General features: G+C 47.7%; 3 protein-coding genes across 6 annotated transcripts in view; 1 reads left to right on the top strand and 2 right to left on the bottom strand.

Annotated features, from left to right (window-relative positions):
• Positions 1 to 2,463, bottom strand: part of Mad1l1 (mitotic arrest deficient 1 like 1) — a 357,731-nt gene extending 355,268 nt beyond the window's left edge. For 3 of the 4 annotated variants that reach the window (XM_027922766.3, XM_071605258.1, XM_027922768.3), the window contains exon 1: positions 2,407 to 2,463. The gene's annotated coding sequence lies outside the window, so the exon portion shown is untranslated. The remainder of the gene's footprint in view (positions 1 to 2,406) is intronic. The other variant, XM_027922767.3, reaches the window with a different exon arrangement.
• A 1,125-nt stretch (positions 2,464 to 3,588) lies between these two features.
• Mrm2 (mitochondrial rRNA methyltransferase 2) lies at positions 3,589 to 8,965 on the bottom strand. Its single transcript, XM_027922765.2, has 3 exons — positions 8,898 to 8,965; positions 6,652 to 6,941; positions 3,589 to 4,645 (listed from the first exon to the last, which is right to left on the bottom strand). The coding sequence occupies exons 1-3, from the start codon at positions 8,930 to 8,932 to the stop codon at positions 4,203 to 4,205; spliced, it is 768 nt and encodes a 255-aa protein (XP_027778566.2). The 5' UTR covers positions 8,933 to 8,965; the 3' UTR covers positions 3,589 to 4,202.
• Nudt1 (nudix hydrolase 1) lies at positions 8,961 to 21,397 on the top strand. Its single transcript, XM_027922764.1, has 4 exons — positions 8,961 to 8,996; positions 11,188 to 11,353; positions 20,283 to 20,428; positions 21,127 to 21,397. Exons 2-4 carry the CDS (start codon positions 11,202 to 11,204, stop codon positions 21,297 to 21,299), a joined length of 471 nt encoding a protein of 156 aa, XP_027778565.1. The 5' UTR covers positions 8,961 to 8,996; positions 11,188 to 11,201; the 3' UTR covers positions 21,300 to 21,397.
• Positions 21,398 to 21,678: the final 281 nt, after the last annotated feature.

Genomic DNA, 21,678 nt, shown 5'->3' with positions numbered 1-21,678 from the left:
TCAACGCCCAGAACTGGGGGAGAAAAAACGGTCACCAAGTCACTATTTGAGTACTGGCCAACAAAACAAATGGACAGCCAGCTCTCTAGAGAAGATGCTCAGCAGCCCAGCAGCCTCTGGGAAATCAGAAACAAAGCATACAACAGCATGATAAAGGCAATGGTGGGCACAGGAACACAAGTGTGACTTCACATTAACAGCAATAGCAGTAAGTGCCATCACTCCCTCCAACCAAGTCCCAGAGAGGAGGCATCCCACATGTACCCAAATGGTAGATTGTGCAACTGTCACCTCACATTTGACCAGCACTCTGCTTATACATAAAAAAACAACAGCTCAATCTTCAAAACAAGTAGGTGTATTCAGTCTTCTTAGAAATTTTACAGATGATGAAACTGAAGCTTCGAAAAGGTACAGAACAAGACTGGGGTTGGGGTTGTAGCTTAGTGGTAGAGCGGCCTACTTACCATGTGTGAGGCCCTAGGTTCGATCCTCAGCACCACATAAAAATAAATAAACAGAATAAAACTATTGTGGAAAAAAATTATTTAAAAAAAGGTACAGAACGGCTGGGTGCGGTGGCACACACCTGTAATCCCAGAGGCTGGGGAAGCTGAGGCAGGAACATCACAAGTTCAAAGCCAGCCTCTGCAACTTAGCAAGCCCTAAGCAACTTAGCAAGACCTTGTCTCAAAATAAAAAATAAAAAGGGCTGGTGAAGTGGCTCAGTGGTAATGAGCCCCAGTACCAAAAAAAAAAAAAGGTACAGAAGAGATCAGAAGCTGGGTCTGATTAGTCTGAAGGTAGCATGCATTCCACAAGCTCATGTGTAAAAGAACTGCTTCCTCAACACCTGTGCTTACTACATGTCATGACAGCTGCCACCAGCCAAAAGGTGTGGAACATCCCACGTACATTTATGGCCAAGAGGCTTGAACTCCCCCCACAGGCACATACTATTTCTCCCCTTAGGAAGGGGCAGTGCTTGTTCATTTCCCTTTGGTATCAGAATGAAAATACACACAAACCCCTTTAAAAACATTTTTTTTTTTTTTTGAGTGGGTGCTCATAATCTTAGCTACTTAGGAGACTGAGGAAGGAGGATCTCAAGTTTGAGGCCAGCCTGGACAACAAAGCAAGACCCTGTCTCCAGAAGAAAAAAATAATAATAACAATAACTTAGTTTGTCTCCGACAAAGTTTCTGACTTAAAAGGACCTTGAGAATGGAGTCAGTCTGCGCTTTCAGTGCTGTGAGCCTGGTAAACCCAGGCAGGAAACAGAGCTCTACCCTTCAAGCCCAAATCCATTTTCCAAGTTCAGACCAGAGCCACACTTTCCATCCTCTTCTCCAAACACCATCCCCTGAGAACTGAACCATTAATATACTAAAATGAAAAGAACACTGTATTTTCAACTTCCTGGAACCAGGCTGCTCCATACACACCTGAGGCTCAAACCGTCCAGCCACCTGAAGGTGGAACCCCCAACACCTCTGGACAGCCCCTGATATGGGAGTCAGGAGCATACTACCCTTCCAGCCTCAAAAGAGAAATGGCAGAGAAAATTTAAATAAGTGACCAAGATCCAGGCATAGTGGTGCAAGCCTGTAATCCCAATCACTTGGAGGACTGCAAATGCAGAGGCCAGCCTAGGCAACTTAACAAGACCCTCAGCAATTTAGTGAAACCCTATCTCAAAAAATGAAAATGGCTGGGGATGTAGATTAGTGGTAAAGCGCCCCTAGGTTCAATCTCCAATATCAAAAAATAAAACTAAAAGTAAGAAGTGTCCAAGAAAACTCACTGCCCTGATCCCCTGGTGAATCCTGCCTTCTCTAAACACACACTATCCCCGTCACTACCCCAAACAGCTGGACTCTGGGCACACGGTGCCTCCAGAAGCAGCAACAAGGTAGATGCCTGCTCGGCCAGTGCAGACAGCGGAGCGGCTCAGGGGGACAGCAGCCACCACTTCTCCCCACGCGCTGGCTCTAGCTCCCTAGGGGCCTCTTGCCAATGGATGCTCAGAGGAGCCACAGCTGCGACTTGACTGGCCCAGGTCACTAAGAGCGGCTAGGGGGCGAGTGCAGGCGGGGGTCTCCCAGGCAAAGCGCTTACAGACCGCGTCATGACAGGGGAAGGGACAGGTGGCGAGGGTAGACCAGGGGTCTACAGAACAGGGCTACGCGCAGACCCCAACAGAACCACGGACCCTGCTAGGACAGCAGGGGCTGCGCCCCAATATCTAGCGGTGCGAAAGGGACGTGGGGTCTCCAGACCGCCGGGACGTAGGGGGCGGCAACCGCGCCGACTGCGGTCAGCCCCGGGCCAGGGCCCTCTCCGCCGCGCCGCCCAGCCCCCGGGATCCTGAGCCCGCGACCCCGCGCCTAGCCCTCCACCGCTCACCTCAGTCGCCTGCTCACGCTTGCCGCCGCTGCTCGGATCTCCCTCCGCTCCGCCCGCGCCCACTTATCGCGAGATATGAGCCGGCGCTCTCGCGAGACCGACTACAGGCCCGCCGTAAAGAACCGAGTCTGCGCGCCTCACACCCTGGGGCTCCGTGTCCTCACCGGAGCCGCCCAACCCAAGAAGCCAGAGCAGAATGGGACTCCGCACCTTCCGGCCGCCCGGCCACCCCACCGAACACGCTTGCACTACGGCCACCGCCTCGCGCCGTAATGTTCTAAATAGCAGCGCCCACAGTGGCTTCTTAGGGACAAACTTATTTGCATTCTTGACTCTTCCCCAAATCTTGCTTGTACAGTTTGGTTTAATTAAATTACGTTCTTTTCTTCTTCTCCGGGACCACTGGCAACACATAGTATTTATGCTGCTCCCCAGAGCTCTGTCCTCCCCATCAGAGTGCACAGCACTGGCCTGAGCCGGTACAGACAGCTGGGGAGGCTTTCAAAGGAGGGAAAATCCGATGGAGTATGGTGACATTTCCACCTTTGAAGATGTGTTTCTGAATTCTCCCCTCCTCCCTCCAGCCCCTGTTTGGAAGGTGCTGCTCCATCGGTCTGCACTTATGTTTCCTTCCTCAGAGGACAGATGATCCAGTCTGTGTGTCCGGGAAGGAAATGGATAGGAGGGAAATGCAGTGGGGGTATGCGGGAGTTTCTAGGGATTTTACCTGACCACAATTAAAAATAAAATGGAGAGTAAAAATACTTGATCAGCAGCCCCCTTCAGGGGGCTGGAAGAAGACCTAGCACTCATTCGCTCCAGGGCACCCAGTCTTTCCACAGGCCTTTGGCATTACATTAGTGTTAATCTATAGACACATCCTCAGGGACCCTCCCCTTTGCGAAATGGCTTGAAAGAAAGCAGTCGAGTTTTGAAAAACAAAAGCAAAACTTAAGTCATGGAAATTCCTTAAAATAATGCAATCTATATTCTCTCATAAAGCTACATGGAAGGCTGGGGTTGTGGCTCAGTGAGGCATTGGGTTTGATCCTCAGCACCACATAAAAATATTGTGTTCAAAAAAAAAATATTATGTTCACCTAAAACTACAAAATAAATATTTAAAAAAAAAAACTGCATGGAGTTCCTAGAAAAATAAGGCTAAATGAACGCATCACATCATTGCTGGCTTTGCAATTTATAGTCTTGAGAGCCTGCTACATTACAGCAATACATACTTCTAGCACAAACCAAAGCACACCCACTCCGTGCATAAATCCATACCAAATGTCTCTCCTAATTGCTCTGGGAGTTCTCACTGTTTTAAGATTGAACGTATTTCCAGATTATTCACCAAAAAGATGGAAATTAATCCCCAGATGGAAATTTCAGATTTTTCTACTTTATACTATATAGCCAAAATAACAACTGGGAAACAATGTATTGTGTTCCGAAAGCAGTAAAGGAACACCTGTTTCTTTGTACTAGGCTAAGAGTCTATAAGCTGAGAAAGTTCTACTTGCTCTGTCTCAGCAAGTCATTTTTATCCTCCCATCTCTTTACATCCTTCAGTCTCCACATCTTTCTCCTGATAACTTTCTCTGCAAAAATCATGATATAGAAACCTGGTTTTAATCATTTTTCATGGCCCTTAAATATAGTATGTCATCTCTGTTTGGTTTAAATCAAAGACCTTCATGGTCACAGCAAAGCTCCCAGCCACTCCTCAGGAAAGCACTCAGGCCACATCCACAGTTTAAAAAGACCCAGCATCCATTTAAGAATGGCAGGACCTCTCATGGCTTCACAGAGCCCTTCCTTCTACGGTACTGTGTGGCCAAGAGGTACACCTCTGATGATTCTTTCCTGCTGGCCATGGGTTTCACAGTTCTTGTGTTCTGGAATTCCTCTGTCAATCTCTTCTGAAACTGCTGGCTTAGACTTCCAGCCCAGGTCTTACAAAGCAGTGTTCCCCCTGGGTGCAGGACAACTGAAGCCATGTCCAGAAGTGACAGGCACATGCCGATAAGCCTGTCATGATCAAGTTCCTGGATCCCAGTGGCATTGGGTGCCATGTCGCTCAGAATCACATCTGCCCTCCCCCCAGGAAGCAGTTCTAGGATCCTCTGCAAGGTTTTCGGGTCAGTCACATCAGCAGAGCACAGAAAAGTTGCTCCTTCCAGGGGAGTTATGTGAAGAAGATCCACCCCAAGCACAAAGCCAACAGGAGAGCTGGAATCTATGGAAGGAACAGTAGATATGTTATTTACATCCTAAATCTTTCCATAGAAACACAAAATAAAGACACTAGGACCAAGGAAAAGAATAGATGTGCATATGTGGTCAGGAGCCCTCCCACTATGCAAACAGCCTATAGAGACACACAGAGGGCAGAGGGCAGTGGGCAGTCCTTCACTTGGCAGCTGAGGAAGTTGAGGCCAGTCATCCTTAGTCACGGGCACAGCTGGGGCCACAGCCAGGACTTCTCTTTCTGCTTTTGGAATGTTGCCTCAAATTCACTCTCTGTGAAAGGATTCTCCTTAGTGGTGGGGTTTTATTTTGTTTTCTTTTGTTTTTTTGGTACTGAGGACTTAAGTCAGGGGCACTTTACCAGTGAGCTACATCCCAGCCCTTTCTTTCTGATTTTTTATTTTGAAACAGGGTCTCTATAATTTGCTTAGGGCCTCTCTAAATTGTTGACAGTGACCTTCAACTTGTGATCCTCCCATCTCAGCCTCCTGAGCCTCTAGGATTACAGGTGTGCACCACCGTGCCTGACTTCCTTGGTGGTCTTTTTGATAAAAGAAAAGATTCTGATACACCAGTACATAAAGTGCCTCTGGATTAAAATCAATAAATCCATCTACAACTTAAGCCATTTGCTTTCAATGTAGAAACCACTGGAAACAAGCCAGAGTTGGGAAAAATGAACAGATTTCAAATGAGACACAAAAATTGACCATATTTGAGGAATACTACTTGTAAAACAAAAAAAAAAAAAAAAAAGGTTTTATAAAACAAAAAAGATAGCAGCCTCACCTAACCTGAAACAAGACTTCCTGCCTACTCCTGTTCTCAGCCTCCACCTCCTCCTCCCATGCTGTCCCCATATACAAAGACCCCCGCTCCACATGTCTGTTCCTCATCCTTGTGGCACTGCAGAGGATCTCAGCTCTGTTGCTAAGTGTTGATAAATTAAGAGTATAATCACAGATTTTCAAGTTTAGTCTGCTTAATAAAACTCAGAACAGGGAGGATATGCATTTTATTTCTAGATAAAATTAGAATTTTGAAGACTACCTCACTTTTTAAAAGTGAAAACCCTATTTTCAGCCCAGGAAAGTGGGACACCTCACATCTCAGTTGACATTCTTGACCTTTCTTTCCTTTATCATGCACATGTGTTACAGCCTTAGGAAGTTTCCACAGAAAGTAAACAGCTTTGGTTGCAATTTTGCAACAATGAGAAGGAAAGCTCAGGTCACCCTTGCATTCTTTGCCCTGTCACTTCTTCCTACAAGTTAAACTGAGCCATTTTCATCCTTCTGGAAAGCCATCAGGGGAATAGAAATCACTAAAATCAGTTATTAGGAGGTCCCAACATTACATTTTAAAGTTGTATGGGTGACTGTTTTATCTCTTTCCTAACATAGAAACTGTCAAAGAAATCCTTGTCAAAAACCCTAAAATTTAAAAGAAAAACGCTGAGTCCTCAGGTTGACCCAAAGTGGAGAATCCAGAGCCTTGGCCACGAAGCCTTTCTTGAGGCCCTAGAGGGTCCCCCCTGGGACCTCCATGAAACCCTCAGGCTGCAGGAACAGGACTTAGAAACCTCTGGGGTTGATTCAGCTGTACTGCCATGGAAAGATGTCAGTATATCATTAGTGGAAAAAAAAACTCCATTAAGACTCCAACTAGCAAGAAAAACATGGCATAATTTCTCAAAATGTAAGAAAGTAGTTATGTAGGCATGTATACAAAAACAAACTCCAGAAGGGTGTACACCAATATGTTGTACACCCAGCTGATATAATTTGTGGTGATTTTCATTATACCTTTCCACTTTGTCTTTCACTTTGAAAAGGTCAGTATTCTGATTTTACAATTACCACTACTAATCAATCCACTCAGAAGTATGTGCCTTCAGGAAATAGCTCAACTGCTGTGTCCACAGCAGGAAACAACTCACTTTCTTTCCCTCAGACTTGTGATCAGAAAGTGCTAACAGGAGCGTGGGGGTCCCACCTCTGCCTGTGGCATTGACGCTGTGCACTGCCACCTGACTCCAGGCCCCAGGAGCTGCCCCGCAGTCCAACACACGGAGGCCAGGCCACAGAATCCGATGCCTCTCATTCATCTCCAGAAGCTTGAAGGCACTTCGACAGCGGTAACTCTCCACCTTCGCAGCCTTCACAAAGGGGTCCTTTAAATGCCGACTCAGCCATAGGTGCTCAGCACCTGTCCGGCCCTTGTAGTAACACCCTGCAGTGTGGAAGCCCTGACGCTGGAGGGAAGCACACGCCAGCTTCAAGCACCTAATTGGAGAAAAAGGAGGAAGAACGATGGCATCAGATGGATCAGCAGGTCATGGGTGCAGAGTGGGGCCCTGGCTCAATTCACTCCTTTTCAGAGTGGACGCACTAAGGCCCAAGAGGAGAGGTGACTTGACAAGCCCACACAGCCAAAGAGGTGTCATCAGCTGAATAGCATTTCCCCAAACCCATGTTTCTCAAGACCTCAGAACATGACTATAGTTGGAGATGAGATTTGTAAGAACATAATCCACCCCGTGAGATCACTGGGGTGGATCCTAATCCTATCTGACTGGTGTCTTTATGAGATTAGGATACAGACATGCACAAAGAGCGAACCACATCTGTAAGCCAAGGAGGCAGCCTCAAGAGAAATCTTCCTTCCCACACCTTGATCTCAGGCTTCCAGCCTCCAGGATGTGATAAATAAGTGGCTGTGCTTAAGCCACCTGGTCTGCATACTAAATTACAACAGCTGAGCAAACTTTCCTGGGGAAGTGTTTTGTTCTTTTTATTCACAGCAGGGATTGAACCCAGAGTTGCTTAACCACTGAGACATATCCCCAGCCCTGATTTTTTTTTTATTATTTTTGTTAATTTGATACAGGGTTATCACCAAGTTGCTTAGCGCCTCACTATGTTGAGGAAGCTGGCTCTGAACTTGCAATTCTCCTGCCTCAGCTTCCCAAACTGCTGGGATTACAAGTGTGCATCATCGTACCCAGGCAGTTAGTGTTCTCCCCCAAAGATTTTCTCAGAAGAAAAATAAACACAATGATAATCACCTCCTTTCTGACAACCCAAACTTTTCCAGTACTGGTTAACAATATTGATAATAATAATGAAAATTATTCTTTTCTTGTCTGGCCCAAATTTTCACAGTGCTCTGCAAAAAACTGCAAGAAAACCCCATAAGGACAGGTTCCTGCCTGTCACCTCTAGCACAAGTCAGGCCTGCACATTTCTTAAGACTGAACCCAAACTGTGTGGATGACTAAAGGATAATTTCCAAGATTCTTTCAACAACTTACACTCTTTTACTATTTTCAAATATTTTTTAGTTGTAGATGGACAATACCTTTATTTTATTTGTTTTTATTTTTATGTGGTACCAGGAATTGAACCCACTGCCTCATGCATGCTAGGCTAGTGCTCTACCACTGAGCCACAACCCCGACCCCAAAAAGTTATGCTTTTAACACATAAAAAGTAGCTTGGCATAACAGGAGCTATATATAACTCCCCCTTGCTTAACTCTCAAAACATTCTTAATATTCATTACTTCCATTTCTTTTTTACTGTTCTATTCATTTCTCTGATGGAAAAAGAGGTTTTATTATTCTCACAGCTCTGAGGCCAGAGCTCCTTCAACACTAAGGTGTGCTGACAAGATTTGAGGACAGGACTGGGGAATAAAGAATCCTGGCTTCAAATGGCTTAGGGGATCTCGTGGGGAAATGGCACACACATCCAAGGTGCCAGAAATAATTTCAGCACAGAGAAGAGATGGATAGTGGTGTCTCACGGGCCAACGAAGTGAGGTTCCCCCCACAAATCCCGGAGTCAACCTGATTTGGGGATCTGACCTCTCCAACCCCATCCCATGCGCTGGACTCTAGCTATACAGGCCCCCTTGCTTTTTGGAAGCTCTGTGCCACGTCTTTAGAGGCTGCAGTGGTTTCACCTGCCTCTCCAGCCTCTACCTGCAGCCCCCACCTGCCTCTCCAGCCTCTACCTGCCTCTTCCCGGGTCGGGTACTCTAGTCCGCGCGCTGGGGTTCAGGTCTGCGGAGCCCCAGGCTGGGGTCCATCGCTCGTCCTGGAGACCCGAATGCCGGGCCGGGGGTGGGCCAGCTCCCCTTTTCGGATGAGGAAACTGAGGGCTCCCACCTCTCCCGCCTCCCTGCACGCATGCAGCAAGCGCCCCGTAAGCAAAGGCTGAACACTATTCCCCACTCACCCTGCCATGGGAGTCTGCCTGCCACTTCCGCTCATTACCGGAAATCACGGTCCCACTTCCGGTCCAGGCCCCGCCTTTTCGGTCGGGAACGGCGCGCAGGTAGGATTGGCTTACAAGGAATAGAAGCGGGAGAAACCTGGGGAGGCGGCAGCCGTGAGCACCGGGAAACGAGGAGTGGGGAAGATGAGGAGAACTGGAGTCGGAGAGATGGGCGAGGCCAGGAGAGCGGGGCCTAGGGGAGAACAAGACAGAACACAGGGGCGCTAGAGGAGGGAAATGGGGGTCCTGACGGGGTGAACTGGGCCCAGAGGTCCGGTAGGTATGGGCTGCGGAGAGGACCCGGTGTCCGGAATCCAATACTCCGCACAGCCTCTGAAAGGGAAGGCTGGGGAACGAGCATTTGCCAAACCTACTTCATGCAAGACTGAGCACTGCGCCGCACGTGCATCTCCTGCAGCCCTGATAACAACCTGATTTACAGGTGACCTCCAACTCCACCTGTGGAGTGCCAGCACCCCAGCCTCTGGCATTAGGGAGCCCCGATGACTCCTCAGATTTACTGCTAGGGAGCTGTGGACACACTAGATAGTGACACACTAGATGGTAGATCCAGGTATGGTTAATGGCTCTGCTTTTTGACTTTGGATCAAACTTAGCTTTACTGAGCTTGTTTCCACCTCTGAAAATGCAGAATTCAAATCTTAATAGAGTTGTTGGGTCTATTAAGAGGTTTAGTTTTTGAAAATAACTATAATCAGACCTCTGAGGCCTTGGGTTCATCATCAGATGATTCAACCAGTGGACAAAAAGATATTCAGAAAACATAATTGCATCCCTACTGAATATATACAGACTTATCTTGTCCATAATCTCCTGTATAACAACATACCATTTACATTGTACTAGGAATTGTAAGTCATCCAGAGATGACATAAAGTATGCAGGAGGATGTGCATAGTTATATGCAAGTATACTGGGGTTTTTTTGTTCTTTTTGAGGGGGTTACTGAGGATTGAACTCAGGCACTTGACAACTGAGCCACATCCCCAGCCCTATTTTGTATTTTATTTAGAGACAGGGTCTCACTGAGTTGCTTAGCACCTCAATTTGCTGAGGCTGGCTTTGAATTTGCAATCCTCCTGCCTCAGCCTCCTGAGCCGCTGGGATTACAAGCATGCACCACCAGGCCTAGCTAGCAAATATACTGTTTTACCTATGGAGTGTGAGAATGCTTGGATTTTGTTATCTGAAGGGTCCCTAGATCTAATCCCCCACCGATACAGAAATATGGTTGTATATAATCATTGCATAATAAGTGATAGCTGGAATTGCCATCGATTATCATTATCAGAGTTGCTTTAGAAGCCAGGCCTTCGTTCATGCATAGGTCCATGACAGAACGAAGGATACTGGCCTCCTGAGAAGCCCAGCCACAAGCCCACTTCCCTTGCTTGACTGGCCCCACCCATGAACAGCCCCTAGTCCCTTTACTTAGATACTATGACTTCCAAGCTGGTTCTGAATCCAGCTCTGGCCAGGTGTTCCTAGACCAGAATAGGGACAGAGCTGAAGGAAACTTAGTCCCAGTCCTCCTGAATTTCTCCAGGGTCCTGTCTCCCACAGAGGCCCTCTCAGAAACAACAGGTGTTTCCCTGAAACCAAAAACTCCTATTGGAATAGGAAAGGCACTTGTATCTCCCAGTGTCCTCTGGATGCCAGATCTCACCACAACAACACTAAAAGCAGAGTAAGTAGGACATAAACTTCTGTCACAGGAAGGAAGACCAGCCAGGCCACTCCTTTCCAGAGGCCTGCTGCTGCAGAGACTGAAGCCAGGTCCCAGCAATCTAGAAGGAGCCCCTGCTGATGAAAAGGCCAAGGCTGAAGCCTGGCATGAGAGCCCCTGAACAAATGGCATGGTATTGGAGGTGGGGGCTGATCTGCCCTACAGCTTGGGGTTCCTGGAGAAGACCCAGGAGTAAGGACCCAGCCCTTGAAATTTGTTGTCCTCTAGCTAAGAGTGCCAAGTGGGGAAGGGAATATGTGACCTTCCTCTAACCAGCCCTGGTAAGCACAGGGCCTGGCACTGATATCACTGGGTTCTGAGGGCCAGCCCTCTTTCTACCCAGAAAATCATTCATTCAAAGACAGGTTTGCACCTGCTGCCACACTTCTTCCTGCCTCCTAAAGGACATTTCCTTTGCACCTGACCACTGTAGCACACATGCCTTGTCCGCACCCTGTCCACACCCGAGTGAGAGCTGACTCTAGCTTCTTGCCTTCCTCACAGAGCCCCAGTGGACCATGGTGGCCTCCAGGCTCTATACCTTGGTGTTGGTACTGCAGCCGCAGCGCGTTCTTCTGGGCATGAAGAAGCGGGGCTTTGGGGCTGGCCGTTGGAATGGCTTCGGGGGCAAAGTACAAGAAGGAGAGACCATCGAGGATGGGGCCAAGAGGTGAGAAAGTTTCAGGGACAAGAATTCAAGCTGTAGAGCTACACCCCGTCTTCACTGCTGGAAGCTGTGACCTAGAGCAGGTACAACAGTACTGGCCTTTCAGGAGAGTTGGGAAGACTGAGAAAATGCTTGGAAGGCATTAGATCCGCTGGTCTGTGTACTGAATGTGTGCGCTCTTCTGGGTGATGGCGGCCCTGTTCAGGATGTTTGGATGGAGTTGGACAGTCCTGGCTTCCTCCCATGCGGGCCCAGGGCTCCTCGGCCACTTGTCTTCCTCCTCCTTCAGGGGAGCTGACAGTTGCTTTTATCTAAAACCTTTTGCACACAGTCTCAATCCTATGACCAGCTTCAATGGCAAGGAGTTGAAACCTGGAGTTTGAGCTGCTTGCCCAAGATCACATGTTCCCTAGAAGTCAGTCTCTTTGCTCTTATTCATACAAGACTGATGAAGATAAGAGATCATCAGTGCAAGTGTTGTGAAGCCTTACACACATTTTAGCTCACTTTTTTTTTCTGTTCTAATTAGTTATACATGACAGTAGAATGTATTTCGATTCATTGTACGCAGATGGCGCACAATTTTTTATTTCTCTGGTTGTACATGATATAGAGTCACTTCATTCGTGCAGTAATACATATGCCTAGAGTAATGATGTGCATCTCATTCCACCATCTATCCTACCCCCATAACCTCTCCACTCCCCACATTCCCCTTTGCCCTATACAGAGTTCCTCCATTCTTCCCATGACCCTCACCCCCCATTATGGATCAGCATCCACTTATCAGAGAAAACATTTGGCCTTTGGATTTTGTGGATTGGCTAACTTCACTTAGCATGATATTCTCCAACTCCATCTATTTACCTGCAAGTACCATAATTTTATTCTCTTTTAATGCTGAGTAATATTCCATTGTGTATATATACCACAGTTTCTTTATCCATTCATCTATTGAAGGGCATCTAGGTTGCTTCCACAGTTTAGCTTTTGTGAATTGAGCTCCTATAAACATTGATGTGGCTGCATTACTATAGTTTGCTGTTTTTAAGTCCTTTGGGTATAAACCAAGGAGTGAGATAGCTGGGTCAAAGGTGGTTCCATTCCAAGTTTTCTAAGGAATCTCCATACTGCTTTCCAGAGTGGTTGCACCAATTTGCAGTCCCACCACTAATGTATGAGCGTTCCTTTCCCGCCATGTCCTTGCTTAGCTCATGTTCTTGTTCTGAAAATAGCTGGTACCCTTAAGGCCAATGGAGAGAAGAAAATCCCAAATACATATTTGAGGCCTCGGGAGAGGAGAGAGACTTGGATGCTGAAGCCCAGCAACTTTAATTTTTTTTTAATTTCAACCCACAGTGAGAAAGGTCTTACACTGCAACAGCACATACACACTCAAGTGTATATATTAGCTAAGATGATGATACCCATGGACAATTGATCTTTTTTAATCACTAGTGGCAATATACTAATTTGATTTCACAGGGCACAACAGGGTCACAGCCCTCAATTTGAAGAGGCCTGTATGAGCCATGTGCAGGGATACAACTATAGCCCCAGCCATGTGGGAAGCCAAAGCTGGAGAATTACAAGTTCAAGGCCTGCCTTGGCAACTTAGCAAGACCCTAAGTATCTTAGCAAGACCCTGTTCCAAAATAAACCCTGGGGATGTTGCTCAGTGGTAGAGCACCCGTAGTCCCACCAAAAAAAAAAAAAGTATACCTGCCTAGACCTGGGACCCAAGGCTGCTGCCAAACTGGCACATTCAATGTTATTTTGGCAGTTTCCAGGCTTCTGCAGCCAGGGCAAAGATACCTAAGAATCAATCACTCTGGACCCCTATGCCAGTCATGATGGTGGCCCTCCCTCAGACTGGATTTTGAGGCAGAGAAGGAAGTGAGATGGAACCGGAAGCATGCTATTTCTCCTGTATGTACCTTGCCCCACCCACTGCTGTATCCAAACTAGCCTCCTCACCTGGGCAGGTGTGACAGTCTCCTAACTGGTCTGCTTCCGCCTTTCCTACACTGTGTCCAAATGCACGTGCGCACACACTCACACATAATAAAACCTTCAACGGTTCCCAATGCTTTTAAAATCCACCCCCATCCCTGTATCATCCAGGGCCTGGCTTGGCCTCTCACCCCCACTGTCCCTCAGATCCTCCAGCTGCTGCCCACCCTCCTCACCTAGGAGACCCCTTCTCAGCCTTCACATCTAAGAAGGCGCCTCCTCCCACCCTGCAGTTGTTGATAAACCTCATCCTGTTTTCTTCTCCAGCATCAATCTCTGTAATCATATTTAATTACTCATTTCCCAACTCCTTCCCAGAAGCACCCCATGAAGCCAGGATTAAAGACATTTCAAGGTTGTTGTTTTTTGGGGTTTTTTGGAGGTGGGGGGAGTGTACCAGGGATCCAGCCCTATTTTGTATTTTATTTAGAGACAGTGTCTCACTGAGTTGCTTAGCACCTCACCGTTGCTGAAATTGACTTTGAACTCACAATCCTCCTGCCTCAGCCTTCCCAGGTTTCCAGGGTGAGTATGTGGTGGTGGGATTTGTTGTTACATATTTGTACATGCACACAATATAATGATATTAAGTCAAGTTTTTATCTTGTGATGCCAATATAGAAAGTTGCATACTTTCTCTTTCTCAGTAGTGGGAATTGAACCCAGGGCAGTCTACCACTGAGCTATACTCCCAGCCCATTTTATTTGTTTATTTTGAGACAAGGTCTCACTAAGCCACCCTGACTGGCCTCAAACTTGTGGTTCTCCTGCCTCAGCTCCCAAGGAGCTGGGATTACAGGTGTGCACTTCTACAGGAAGTTGCAGAGTCTTGAAGAAGGTCCACCTGTTTAATCAACGTATGGATCTAGTAACAGGCCTGGGGTGTGCCCCCCCAACACTTTACCCCATCCCCACCTACAAAGGCAACCTTTACTCTCACAGCCACTGACTTGGGCTTGTTCTGAACTACAAGGTACATAGTGGAGGCACCCCCTTTTTTTTTTCTTTTTTGGCAGGGCGGTTACCAGGGATTGAATCCAGGGGCACTCAACTACTGAGCCTCATCCCTAGCCCTTTTTGAGACAGGGTTTTGCTAAGTTGCTTAGGGCCTCAATAGGTTGCTGAGGCTGGCTTTGAACTTGTGATCCTCCTGCCTTAGCCTTCTGAACTACTGGGATTCGCCACATCCAGCTAGAAGGCACCCTATTATTGTCTGGCTTCTTTCCAAACATTATATGTATGTGGGCTGGGAATAGAGCTCAGTTGGTAGAGTGCTTAACTCACATACACAAGTCCCTGGGCTCAATCCCCAACCCCACCAAAAAAAAAAAAAATTACATGTACGTGGCAGTGTTCATTCCTTCTCACTGCTGTATGGTATGGCACCTGAAGATACTGCGTCTGCCATTATGCAGGGAGTGCTGCCACGAACAGCCCCCTTCCTTTGTCCTCCAGTGCCCGCTGGACTCGCTCCTTACCTAGTCAGGAGGAAAACTAGCTGTGGAGCTATAGCAAAGCCAGTTTTCCAAAGAAGTTGCACTAATTAAATTCCCAGGTGGTGGGTTGAGTTCGGGTTCCTGAGTCCTCGGCAACACTTGGTATTTCTTTTAGCCATGCTGGCAAACGTGGTGACCTCCCGTTGTGGGTTTAGTTTGCCCTTAACTGTGAGAGATGAAGTTAAGCACCTTTTGAGCATCTGCCACCACTGACATCCTCCAGAGTCTACTCAGGCCTTCTACTCTTCTTTAATTGGGTTGCTTTTTTCTTGATTTTCAGTTCATTATACACTATTTTTTTGGTAGTGTATTAAACCCAGTGTGCTCTACCACTGAACTACATCCCCAGCCCTTTTTTATTTTGAAACAGGGTCTCACTAAGTTCCCTTGCTGGCCTCAAACTTGTAATTCCCCTGCTTCAGCCTCCCAAGTAGCTGGGGTGACAGGTGTGGCCACTACACCCAACTTCATTCTATACTTTGGGTGTCAGTTGTCAGCTGGGTGTGTTGCCAATATCCTCTACTCTGTAGCTTGCTCCTTAATAATTTTTAAAATATTTTTAGTTGTAGATGGACACAATACCTCCATTTATTTTTATGTGGTGCTGAGGATCGAACCCAATGCCTCAACTGTGCAAGACAAGCACTCTATCACTGAGCCATAGCCCCAGCCCTTGATTCTTAATGATATTTTAATAAATAGAGGTTCATCACTTTAATGCAATTCACATATATTCTTTTTTTTATTTTATTTTTTTTTTAATTTTTTATTGTTGGCTGTTCAAAACATTACATAGTTCTTGATATATCATATTTCACACTTTGATTCAAGTGGGTTATGAGCTCCCATTTTTACCCCATATACAGATTGCAGAATTACATCAGTTACACATCCATTGATTTACATATTGCCATACTAGTGTCTGTTGTGTTCTGCTGCCTTTCCTATCCTCTACTACCCCCCTCCCCTCCCCTCCCCTCCCCTCCCCTCCCCTCTTCTCTCTCTGCCCCCTCTACTGACATTCATTTGTCCCCCTTGTATTATTTTTCCCTTTCCCCTCACTTCCTCTTGTATGTACTTTTGTATAACTCTGAGGGTCTCCTTCCATTTCCATGCAATTTCCCTTCTCTCTCCCTTTCCCTCCCACCTCTCATCCCTGTTTAATATTAATCTTCTTCTCATGCTCTTCGACCCTACTCTGTTCTTAGTTACTCTCCTTATATCAAAGAAGACATTTGGCATTTGTTTTTTAGGGATTGGCTAGCTTCACTTAGCATAATCTGCTCTAATGCCATCCATTTCCCTGTAAATTCTATGATTTTGTCATTTTTTAATGCAGAGTAATACTCCATTGTGTATAAATGCCACATTTTTTTTATCCATTCATCTATTGAAGGGCATCTAGGTTGGTTCCACAGTCTTGCTATTGTGAATTGTGCTGCTATGAACATCGATGTAGCAGTGTCCCTGTAGCATGCTCTTTTTAGGTCTTTAGGGAATAGACCGAGAAGGGGAATAGCTGGGTCAAATGGTGGCTCCATTCCCAGCTTTCCAAGAAATCTCCATACTGCTTTCCAAATTGGCTGCACCAATATTCTTTTTTTTAATACTGTTGATACTAGTCTCTAGATTTTTTTAATACTTATTTAGTTGTAGGTGAACAACAGTATCTTTTTTTATTTTTACGTGATGTTGAGGATCAAACCCAGTGCTTCACACATGTGAGGTAAGCACTTTACCACTGAGCTACAACTAGGCCCCATATATTTTCTTTATGGTTAGAATTGTTTATATCCTTTGAGGGAATCTGCCTATCCCAAGCCTAGGAAGACGGTCAGATCTAAGTTTTCTCCTAAAAATTTTAGAAACTTAAGTCTACAATCCATGCAGAATTCAGTTTTTACAAATGATTAGGCAGGGGTTTAAGACTGGGTTTGGGGCTGGGGTTGTATCTCAGTGGTAGAGCGCTTACCCAGCACGTGTGAGGCACTGGGTTTGATCCTTAGCACCACATTGAATGAATGAATGAATGAAGGTGTTATGTCCATCTGTAGCTTAAAAAAACTGAGGTTTTCCCATAAAGCTCTCTAGACAGCACCTTACTTCCTGGAAAGACCATGTCCCTTGCACTGCCGTTACTTTTGTCACAAGTGAAAGATAATGCAATGTGAAACCACATCAGCTTTCTTTCCACCACATGGAGCCTGGCATAGGGCAGGCCTCCCCTAAGCAGCAGGAAGGTGGGCAGATGTACATGCTTAGCAAAGCTGACTGGATGCTAGCTGGCCCTGTAGTGGGGGACCCAGCCTGCAAGCCCATGGCCATGTTCCTTGGCATCCTGATCCCACTATAAGTGAGTGTCATTGTTCAGACCAACTTACCCTCTAACATGGGTCACTTTCCAGTGTCACTGTGGAGGAAGTTGTCTTAGAATCCTGAGAGGATCATAATAATTTGCACTCTGGGCCTGCCCGAGGAGCTGCACCAGAGCTGCTCTGCCCAGGACTCGCCTGGGCCCAGCTGCCCCAGCGCTTTTCCCTAACTTGGCATCCACAGCAGTGTGCAGTGCCTCTGGAGGCAGCGGCTTCTGCAGAGAACATCCTCCCTGCGGCCACAGAATAGGAGTGGTTTCCATGCTTCAGGGACCTCCACTAAGGTGGGGAGGTCACCCTTGGACTAAGGTCAGAGGCTCAGCATCAAGGGGCACACACTGCCCAGTTTAGACCCATCAGCCCTGTGGACCATGTGGTTCCTTAGAGCCCCTGGTTAGCTCTGGGCAGTTTCTCTCAGTTTCTCTCTGGGCACCAGCCCAGAAGGCAGTGTGCACAATGCAGTCAAAGGAAGGGACACCATCTGACAGACCCTCATGCCCCATCCCTGCCTGTGGGGTGAGAGGGGCATGCAGGAGAGCAAAGTGCACAGCCCCTCCGACATTCAAATGCATGTGAGAGTCAGGATGCTCTGGAGCCATGCAGGCTGAGACCTGGGCATCTGAATGGAGCTGGCTCCTTGAAAGACTTCTGTGCCTGGCGGCTGCCTCTCCCAAAGATTCTGTGTGCTTCCTGCACACACTGCCTGTCCTGTTCCCTCAGGAGTGTCCCAGAGCCAGGAACATGTTCCCCTCTTCACCCGCAGGGGGCAGGCACGAGTACTTATCCATTCTCACAGTGGCAGTCCTGATAGGGAGCCATAAATATCACATCTAGTATCACCCAGGGCCTCCTCTGCCTGGGGGCCATGCAGGCTCTGGGGACTTTGAGTGCCTTGGGCCTCAGGTCTGAGCCCAAGGTGTAGATGAACACAACACAGTGCCTTTATTTTTATGTGGTGCTGAGGATCCCGCCTGTGCTAGGCGAGTGCTCTACCGCTGAGCCACAATCCCAGCCCATGAGCCATGTTTTTCTAGTCAGCACCCAATGACACCACCTCAGCAGCCAGGGAACCACTAATGCCAAGTCCTGGGGCCTTCCACCCCCACCTCCCGTACCATAGAGCACACTTTCTGCTCCGTGTTTACGTCTAATTCATTGCTCATCCTGTTCTCCATCTGCCGTCTGCATCACAGACACGAGCAGACTCTTTAGCAAAACTAACAGGGTCGTCTTCATCTGTCTAATTATCTCAGCTTGTGAAATGGAGCTCCAGCTCTGTCACCAGGATTACTGACACTGCATGCACTGCCACAGACTGGGGGAGGATTAACCAAAATCAGTCAAAACATTACATCAGCCGGTGATGCTTTTTAAAGGGAGAACTGGCAGTCTGCTGCCAGAGAGGTGGGTGAGGCCCTACTGCAGTTCCATTACATTTAATTGGGGAGCCGCTGCGCACACACCCCAAGTGAAAACACTCATTTTTTAAAGATCCAGTCCAGTTTTACTTAACCATCTCAATGAATGTGTCAATTTCTGGACTGTGTATATGAATTGGCAGCAAAAGGCAGTGTCTTTTCAGGAGCAGCAGAGGACCACTTAACCTAATGTGTATGTGTTTGCAAATGAACAGAGTGGGTCCCTGACTGCCTACTACAGATGGCAGTGTATTCCCAGCACAACTTGGAGATCAAAGCTAAGACTTTCTTCCAGCTATAAATGGTCAGACTACTGTTATAGAAACAAAAGTAACTCCAGGGCCGTGGGAAGAAAGGCCTCCATGACAGGAGGGGCCAGTGGAACTCAGCTTTGTATGTCCTAAGGGTCCCAAGCACAGAGCAGGTCTTAGGGAGCGCCTGCTGGAGATGAGCACTGTGTGCACTTGGGTACATGTTGATGGTACAAGACCTAGGTGCTCAGCACAGCATTTTCCATAATGACCCAAAGTTGAACTCAAATGTTTACTCTTATGTAACAGCAGCAGTTTAAAAACTAGACAGGCTCCTCTAGGGCAGACTATTACATGCTCCTTGCTTGCTGGGTGGAAAGTGCAAGGTAGACTGCGTGCAGTAACTCTGCTCGGTTCCAGGATATATAGGGAGAGACTCAAGGGAAGTCCCTGAAACAGCAACACAAGTCTTGCTGGGTGTTAGGGTCATGAGTCTTCCATTTCCAGGACTGTGTAGAGTAGACAGGTGGTTTTAAAATACTTTTAAATTAGCAGCAGCACCAGACCCTCAGGGGAAGCATTCAGGTTCTGTCCAGTGGAACAGAGAGACTTGTTCCATGTTAGATGAGCTCCCACACCTCCAGGCACAGCTGGCTGAGCTGCTGGGAAAGTGTCCTGAGAAGACAATACAAAGGCCCCAGAATGCAAGCCAAGAGGTTTGTCCTATAGGATCTTCCCAGAGGAGTTGGCTCCATGGCAGAACTGAAAGTGACAACCCCTCCTTCAGGAGAGACTATCGGCCTATGGTCCTGTGGTCTCAGTAAGGGTGTGAGGCTGGAAGCACATTCTTAGGAGAAGGCCCAGAGCCAAGGGGCTCCTGTGTCCTCATGCCCATGCCGGGGGGTCCAAAGTTCCGACGCAGAAGAGGGAATGGACTGAGTCTGAGGAAAGGGGAAGTGTGGGCCTAGGGGAGGACAAACTTCTGCCCTGCAATCCACTCATGAGACTCATATCCTGGGTGGTCCTCTGCAGAGGGCTGGCCACACCCTCCCCAGAGCCTCTGAACCAAATTCCAGGGGATTTTCATTGTTGGTTTTTGAGATGGGATATCATCATGTTGCCCAGACTGGTCTGTTAACTCCCAGGCACAAGTGATCCTCTTGCGTCAACTTCCTGAGACTGTGGGACAACAGGCAGGTGCCACAAATCCCAAATTTTTTCAAGTTCAAGTTAATTCCAAGGCTGGGTCAGGTTTGGACTATTAACACCTGATGGCAGCCTCCTGGGGTCTGCAGCCCATGCACCCCACCTCTGGGCTCCCCTTTGGCCTGTGGTCATCGTGCTGTGACGCTCCATCCTCCTCCTGTCTCCTCTGCCTACAGGGAGCTGCAGGAGGAGAGTGGTCTGACAGTGAACACGCTGCACAAGGTGGGCCACATTGAGTTTGAGTTCGTGGGCACCCCCGAGCTGATGGATGTGCACATCTTCTGTACTGACAGTGTGCAGGGGACGCCCCTGGAGAGCGACGGTGAGCCTTGGGGTATCCGCTCCCCACCACAGAAGGAGAGGAAGCACATCCAGTTCCACACAGTTGGCTAGGAGAAAGCGCAGCCAGATGTGGGCCTCAGGCCCGCCCACCGTCCCCATCTCACAGGGAGGCACTGAACAGTCTGTGCCTTAGAACCCTGGCTACTCAGGCACCACAGCTTAGCAGGCTGCAACTCTGAACCCCTTTTTCCTGATCCATAAAAGAGGAAGAACAGTCATGAGGATTAAGTAAAAAAGTAAATTCCTCACACAGCACTGCTGTGCCAGCTGGGGGCGGTGGAGCATGACTTAATCAGCAATTTGGGAGACTGAGGCAGGAAGATTGCAAGTTCAAGGACAGCTGGGCAACATAGTGAGAGACTGCCTCAAAATAAAAAGTAAGGGGCTGAGATTGTGACTCAGCGGTAGAGCACTCGCCTTGCACACGCAAGACCCTGGGTTCGATACTCAGCACCACATAAAAATAAATAAGTGAAATGAGGATTTGTGTCCAACTACAACTAAAAAATAAATATTTAAAAAAAGAAAAAGTAAGAAGGGCCAGGGACGTGGTCAGCAGTAGAGTGCCCCTGGGTTCAGTTCCCAGCACCACAAAAATAAGTAGTGCAGGTAGCTCCTCACAGGCCAGGCCAGCCCTGCCTTGACACTGGTGCTCTTCCTCTCTGCCCCTCGGTACAGAAATGCGCCCTCAGTGGTTCCAACTGGACCAGATCCCCTTTGGTGACATGTGGCCTGACGACAGGTACTGGTTCCCACTCCTGCTTCAAAAGAAGAAGTTCCAGGGGTACTTCAAGTTCCAGGGTCAGGACACCATCCTGGACTTCTCACTGCGCGAGGTAGAAGAAATCTAGCACCAAGCTAGAGTTGCCAGTTCAGCCACATTCGTGGCACCAACAGTTGGGCTTATTTTTTCTGTTTGGTAAGGAAAATAAAGGGCTTCACCTTTGAATAGTCTTCCCCTGGCCGCAGCTTGGGCCACTTCCACCATGCTAGGCAGAGGAGACAGGGACAAAGGAGGGCCTGGCATCTACCCAGCGTGCAGGCCACAGGCAGGCGAGAACATATTGTTCTCTTACCACCCATTCTACAGTGGGGGACACTGAGGCAGTCACTGCTCTGGGAGGGTAGACCATTTGCTTTCTCCTTTCTCCTCCACCAGGAAGGAGAGTTGGATCACCACTGCACAAAGCAGTAGGACTTTCAGACACATTGAGCAACTATTCAGGTTTG

Source organism: Marmota flaviventris, chromosome 19 (genome assembly GCF_047511675.1).
Source record: "Marmota flaviventris isolate mMarFla1 chromosome 19, mMarFla1.hap1, whole genome shotgun sequence".
Lineage (NCBI taxonomy): Eukaryota > Metazoa > Chordata > Mammalia > Rodentia > Sciuridae > Marmota > Marmota flaviventris.
Note: the sequence above shows the minus strand (reverse complement) of the source record. Positions and strands in the feature narration are given on the sequence as shown.

Bases quoted from the DNA above. Each gene is read 5' to 3' on its own strand.
- Nudt1 (XM_027922764.1), top strand. From the start codon at position 11,202: ATGGTGGCCTCCAGGCTCTATACCTTGGTGTTGGTACTGCAGCCGCAG. The intron at 11,354-20,282 runs GTGAGAAAGTTT...CTCTGCCTACAG, and splicing joins ATCGAGGATGGGGCCAAGAG to GGAGCTGCAGGAGGAGAGTG. The intron at 20,429-21,126 runs GTGAGCCTTGGG...CCCTCGGTACAG, and splicing joins GACGCCCCTGGAGAGCGACG to AAATGCGCCCTCAGTGGTTC.
- Mrm2 (XM_027922765.2), bottom strand. From the start codon at position 8,932: ATGAGCGGAAGTGGCAGGCAGACTCCCATGGCAGG. The intron at 6,942-8,897 runs GTGAGTGGGGAA...TTCTCCAATTAG, and splicing joins AGGCAGACTCCCATGGCAGG to GTGCTTGAAGCTGGCGTGTG. The intron at 4,646-6,651 runs GTGGGACCCCCA...TTCCTTCCATAG, and splicing joins CGTCAATGCCACAGGCAGAG to ATTCCAGCTCTCCTGTTGGC.